This window comes from Mastomys coucha, chromosome X (assembly GCF_008632895.1).
Source record: "Mastomys coucha isolate ucsf_1 chromosome X, UCSF_Mcou_1, whole genome shotgun sequence".
Taxonomy (NCBI): Eukaryota; Metazoa; Chordata; class Mammalia; order Rodentia; family Muridae; genus Mastomys; species Mastomys coucha.
The window spans coordinates 69,828,657-69,834,627 of NC_045030.1; the positions used below are offsets into that span (position 1 = coordinate 69,828,657).

The window sequence follows — 5,971 nt, forward strand, 5'->3', positions numbered from 1 at the left end:
CCTGGGCTTGTTAGATCACCTGGCAGTGGGGCTTTCTCTGTGTGTTGTGGGACTGGCTGCAGAGCTTGTGCCCAAGGTCTGCTTAGAACTAACCCAGACAGACTGGAAGGAACCCGAGTCACTAGGCTGGCAGAGTTCTTGTGTGCCTGGTCCCGCTAGTCCCAGTTACTCCCAGTTTTGGGACAGATGTTGGTTCCTGCTCACCTCTGATCCTGGGTGTTTCAGAGCACCTGGGAGTGGAGCTTCCTCTGGGTGTTGTGGGACTGGCTGCAGAGCTTGCTCCCAAGATCTGCTCTGGACCCCAGCCCAGAGAGACCAGAAGCAACCCAAGTCACTGGGCTGGTGGAGTTCCTGTGTGCCTGGTCCAGCTGGTCCGAGTTACTCCCAGTGTTGGGACAGATGTTGGTTCTTCCTCACCTCTGATCCTAGGTGTGTCAGAATGCCTGGGAGTGGAGCTTCCTTTTGGTATTGTCAATCCTTGGTTTCTCAGGCAGTCCCTAATTAGGTCCTCCAGCAGGAGAGGCTTTTGTCGCTGTGCGGTCCCCAGTGTTTACATAGAAGTGGCCCTGCCATTTCTGCAACAATATTTTTGTTACAAGATTAATGGGGAGTTTATTAGAAATAAGTTCAATAATTTGAACAATTAGCATTAAGATCCATGCAATCTAGTCAGTTCTTCATAAATCAAAATTATGTTATATAACTCCTGTCATTCTTTGTCTTTTTATAGTTTGGTAGCAAGTTTTGATGGTTGATGAAATGAAACTTGAGTACTCATGAAAAACATCTTTATGTACCAAGATATTTATTTTATATAATCACTTCATACTTTAAAATATAAGGTCCTTTGTTGCCATATAATTTAATTTTACCTTTAACTTATGATATATACAGAATATACCCATATTATAAAGGAAAATTTTAATGGGATATCTTTGGTACAATATTGACAAGTTGTACTTTGTGATGCTTCTATAATAGTCAAACATGTATCCATTGATGATAATAGTTTTGTTTATCCTCTAGTAGGTTATGTTTCTTTCCACATTGTCATCTATTTGTCTAGACCTTCTACTATTTCCTTACTTTCCTAATTATTGCTATTTTATGTTCTATTATTAGGTAAAGAAGCTCTCCAATCTCATCATTTGCAAATTCTTTCAGTTCTTAGAATGATTTTGGTAGACTTAAATGAAGTCCTTGTTGAAATTTTTATTAAAATTATACTAAATATATATAGTAATTTTGAATGGTGATACATATATTATTACATTTCTTCTTGGAGGTCATGAATTGTCTATATTTTCAAGGTTTTTATGTCTATAAAATTTTATATTTTTATCACAATGTTACTATCTCCCAAATTTTGTTTTCTTTTGGCAGAAGAGATCTTGCTGTTTCCTGGAAATAAGACTATAAGCAGTTTCTATATATGTAAGGTTATAGACATAAAGACAGGAAATACAACTTATTTCTGTATATATTTACTAAGAATCTTTATCAAGTATAAAATAGCATTCATGTATGTATGAAGTTATGATATTGTTGAGTGTACTTCTGCATTGCATTTGGTTTTATGTTACCTTTGCATCAGTTATTTCATTCTTTTATTTTATAGAAGTGTACTGTAAAGTTAGTTACAGAAGCATGGAAAATATTTAAGAGGAATGAAATATCTCTCTGACAATATACTCATATATTTCTTGATATGGTAGTACTATAACTTTGGCTTAACATATGTATAAAGTACTGCTAGTCAATCTCTTGACATTTAAAAATTACCACTCTTGTGTACCTATTGCTTAAATAGTACATATTAGGAACAAAAAAAGACAAGGGTAAATAAAATTGAACATAAATTAGTTTCTACAGTTATAGGCTAGTAGAATAAAAATGTAAATGATAATGATATATTGTGTGTTATATTTAATAAAACTTACACAAAATTCTCTGTGATAATGAAGGAAATTATTCTTTTTGATGAGTGATAGATCTTACAAATGAACTTAGCTTTGAACTGGATTTCTCATACTGGGCAGGAACTTAGCACTGTAAACTTGTCAAGAGTGAGACTTAACAGTGAATATAATTGACATATTAATTTGTTAAAGTAATGACTTCTTATGTCTTTGAGGGATAACTCTAGCTACTATAGTCAAAGCAATGTAAATAATGACAAAACCCAACCCTTTAGTAAATTCCTATCCTGGTCAAATTAACTTACATGAAACAAATAAGCAAATATAATCTGATTCCAGGTAATAAATGTGTTATGTATAAGGCAATTAAAAGAGAATTCTGTAGTGAGTGTGAGTGTTAGGACACTATCTTAAGTAGAATGGTTATGTGAAGACTCTAAATAAGGAAGAAAGGATAATTTAGAAAAGAGAGTTAGTGAGAAGAAGGGATATCAAGTAAAAGACTGATAGAAGAACAATTATAAAGCAAAACAGTTCCCCTTATTAGTGATGTATGGGGATTTAAGAATTAAAAATAAGCCGGGCGGTGGTGGTGCACGCCCTCAATCCCAGCACTTAGGAGGCAGAGGCAAGTGGATTTCTGAGTTCAAGGCCAACCTGGTCTACAGAGTGAGTTCCAGGTCAGCCAGGGCTACACATAAAAACCTTGTCTCGAAAAACAAAACAAACAAACAAACAAACAAAAACAAAAAAATTAAAAATAAGCACCTCTAAATTATTTTTATATATTATTAACAATACAAATTATATGGTCTCAATTAAGCTCCTGTAGATAGTCTAATTTCTAATCCAATAAAACACTCAAAAGTTTTCTTGCAAGACAAATTAAGTGTAACATGTAACTTGATTTAATTTTGTCACAGAGAAACCTTCTCCTAAGGTCTCCAATAATTTGTAGATGCTCTTGATTCCACTATCAAGTACTTTTACTTGAATTTCTGAGGAGGAGATGCCTTTGACATATAGAACTCCGGGAATAGCGTAATTTTCAGTTTGAGCCAACAGAGTCTCCTGAAGAAAGGTGATAAAGATGAAGGGTAAATTGAAGATTTTTACAACCAATTTTACCTTCTCCAACTTTTCCTTAGTCAGATATTTCTATTATTTGTTCAACTACAATAAAAATCTTCTGTAAGTATATTTTTATAAAGAAAGGTAATAATAGTTCATATATGCTAAGAAGAGTAAAATCATCTTTTCAAACTTTAATCTTTACAGATATGACCATTTGGCTGCCTTTGGAGGCAGAGCAACAGGAAAAATCAAACACCCAGAAGGACAGATGCCTGTGAAGGAGGCAGACAACATAGACCCAGGGTTAGTCAATGTCAGTAGGCTGCCTATGGGGATTTCAAGGCCAGTCTTCCAGGCGAGTCCCATGTACCAGAACAATAAGCATCCATCCTCTTCTCAAGTTTCTCAGTTCCAAGGATTTCAACAGCTTAACAAAACCACAGCAAACTACTCACCTACAGACGTAAAAACCTTTAACTTTCAATTATCTAATATGAGTAATGATAGCCAACAAGAGAAAATTGGGAATCTCCAACCAAATATGTCAAACTCCTGCACACAATTCAACTGCTTACAATCAATTCAAGACAAAATGTCGGTGAGTAGAGCTGACATCTCAGTTCAGATGACTCCAGAGAAAATGACAGAAGCAGAACAGAAATCCTGCAACGCATGGAAGAATATTAGAAAATCATATGTACAGAAAAAAATGCCAGCTCAAAAAGTGCCCCATTTTGTTCCTGATCAAGCACCCGTGAGGAAAAGAACAAGCCCCCTCAATCCTGCACAGGCCATCCGAAAGTCACGAATGATCAATGGTGTCCATATGAGGTCATTTAGGGATAGGGTGATTCACCTACTGGCACTGAAAGACTACAAGAAATCAGAACTTCTTGTTCAATTGCAAAAGGAAGGTATCAAAATAAATGACAACAATTTTCTTGGGAAAATTCTTCTGCAGGTGGCTAATTTGAATGCCAGTACTTTGTCATATAGTTTAAAAGATAGTATCTTCAAAGAGGTCCAGAGAGATTGGCCTGGTTATAGTAAGGAAGACAAGCAGTCACTGGATTTGGTGCTTTCCAGGAAACTGCATCTATTTCACAATGCTACCAAAGCCACCCATTGCAAAGAAACATCTGTCGTTTCTAAAACAGATGATACATCATCCTCAAAGGATCATTTTCACCATTTATCTGGTATTGACACTTTAATTAAAAACAAAGGAGGATTCTGTTCCCCTAAATCTGCTGTGCAGTCAGCATCAAATGGCCATGTAAACAGTGAGAAGTCTGTGATTCTGCCATGCTTTGCAGCTACTAACAAATATATCCCTTTGCCAACGCCTACCTCTCACCTGCCAGTTTCGAATTCACCACAGCTCCTGAAATACAATCGTAATGTTCGCAGTGCTCCACAAAGGTCTGAGAGTAAACATTCATGTGACAGCATCCACCATGATGGCAGCACAGTTGAAAAGGAGATGAAAAAATGCACATCTTCAGAAACCTCATTCAGTGCTTCTGTTCAAAAAAAGCATTCGATGCCGATAGAAATGCAGCATTTCGTGCCTGAGAAGTTCAAATGTGCATTTGCAAAGCGAAAAACAGCCATTCCAAATTACATTACCAGCACGAAGGAGAAACCGAAGATTGATTTTAACAAACAAGATGAAATTATGAAGTCAAATTCCAACAAAGAAACTAAAAAAGCTTTTGCTGATTCTGGAAGGCTGGGTACTCCAACTGCGACTCCAGATTATTTGTCTAATTATACCATCATAGTTTCACCTGACCAACGTCAGTGTTATGAGAAGGAATTCCGGGCAGATTATAGTGAATATCAGGCAATGTATGACAAGATACAGATTTCATGTACACCAGTTATTGACCTAGATTCTGAAAGGAAAGAATTTTCCCCAGGATCAAACGAATACCAAGATATTACTAAAAAAATCTCAGTAGAATATCAGAAAATGCGACAGCTTAATCCTAAATTTTGTGAAGAAAAAAATAGATGTGTGTTTCTTTACAACAAGCTGGTTCACATTAAAAAATTAATAAATGATTTTGACCAGCAAGGAATAAAGTCAACACAGTAATGGAGGGTTTAGACAGAATAAGTCTTGTTTACTAAAATTCCAGATAACTTGCTCCAAGATTCTAAATGGATGCCACTTGCCATTTTTTAAAAAACTTGTAACACTATTTAATTGGTCTTTATATTTCTTTGTGCTTTCCTACAATTTTGAAGTTGCATTATAAGGTTATTTAACCACCGATATGTGTGTGTCCACTACATACCCCATAATATTGTGAGCCCAATGTCTATGAAATAAAATTTTACACATATGAAAATAAAATGAGCAAGTTAAAATACCTTTGGATAAGCAGCCTTTTTTGGACGGTCTTAATTCAAGTTCAAATAGAGGTTTAGAATTTGTTCTTAGTACTTCTTTATATTCTGTGAGAACGTGAGTTACATAGTCAAACACCTAAAGAGTTTGAACTGTGGACGTTATCTTAGTGTAAATATTGCCAAGAGGAAATACCATGGAAAACACAACTTGGGAGGGGAAAGAGTTTATTTGGCTTATACTTCCATGCTTCCATGAAACTGTACTACTTTCTTTAAAAAACTTATTCTTTTAGAGGTGTATCTTTTAACACTGAATCTTAAGATCCAGTTATAGGATGAACAATATCAATAGAGATTTATTGGAAGAAAATAAGCCAAAGTAAACATGATTTCTCTTTTATGTCTAAAAATAAAATAATTAAACATTTAGAATTTTATATTTAGTGAACATATTCTCTTAACATAAATTAAAAGCATGTTTATATTAATTTTCTTTCTATAGCAAGTAAGAAGCAAAAACAACTCTCATTTTTACTTGTACTCCTTTTAACAACAGCTTATTAGAGCATCTCTTTAAACTCTACCTGAATAATAAATGTTTTTTTTTTTTTTTTTTTTTT

At 34.9% G+C, this 5,971-nt stretch overlaps 1 protein-coding gene across 1 annotated transcript in view; it reads left to right on the forward strand.

Annotated features, from left to right (window-relative positions):
- The window catches only part of LOC116093025 (RNA polymerase II elongation factor ELL2-like), a 10,938-nt gene extending 5,566 nt beyond the window's left edge, over nucleotides 1-5,372 (forward strand). The window contains exon 2 of the mRNA XM_031374167.1: nucleotides 3,198-5,372. Coding sequence (XP_031230027.1) covers nucleotides 3,198-5,094 — 1,897 coding nt within the window. The 3' untranslated portion in view covers nucleotides 5,095-5,372. The remainder of the gene's footprint in view (nucleotides 1-3,197) is intronic.
- The last annotated feature ends 599 nt before the right edge of the window (nucleotides 5,373-5,971 follow it).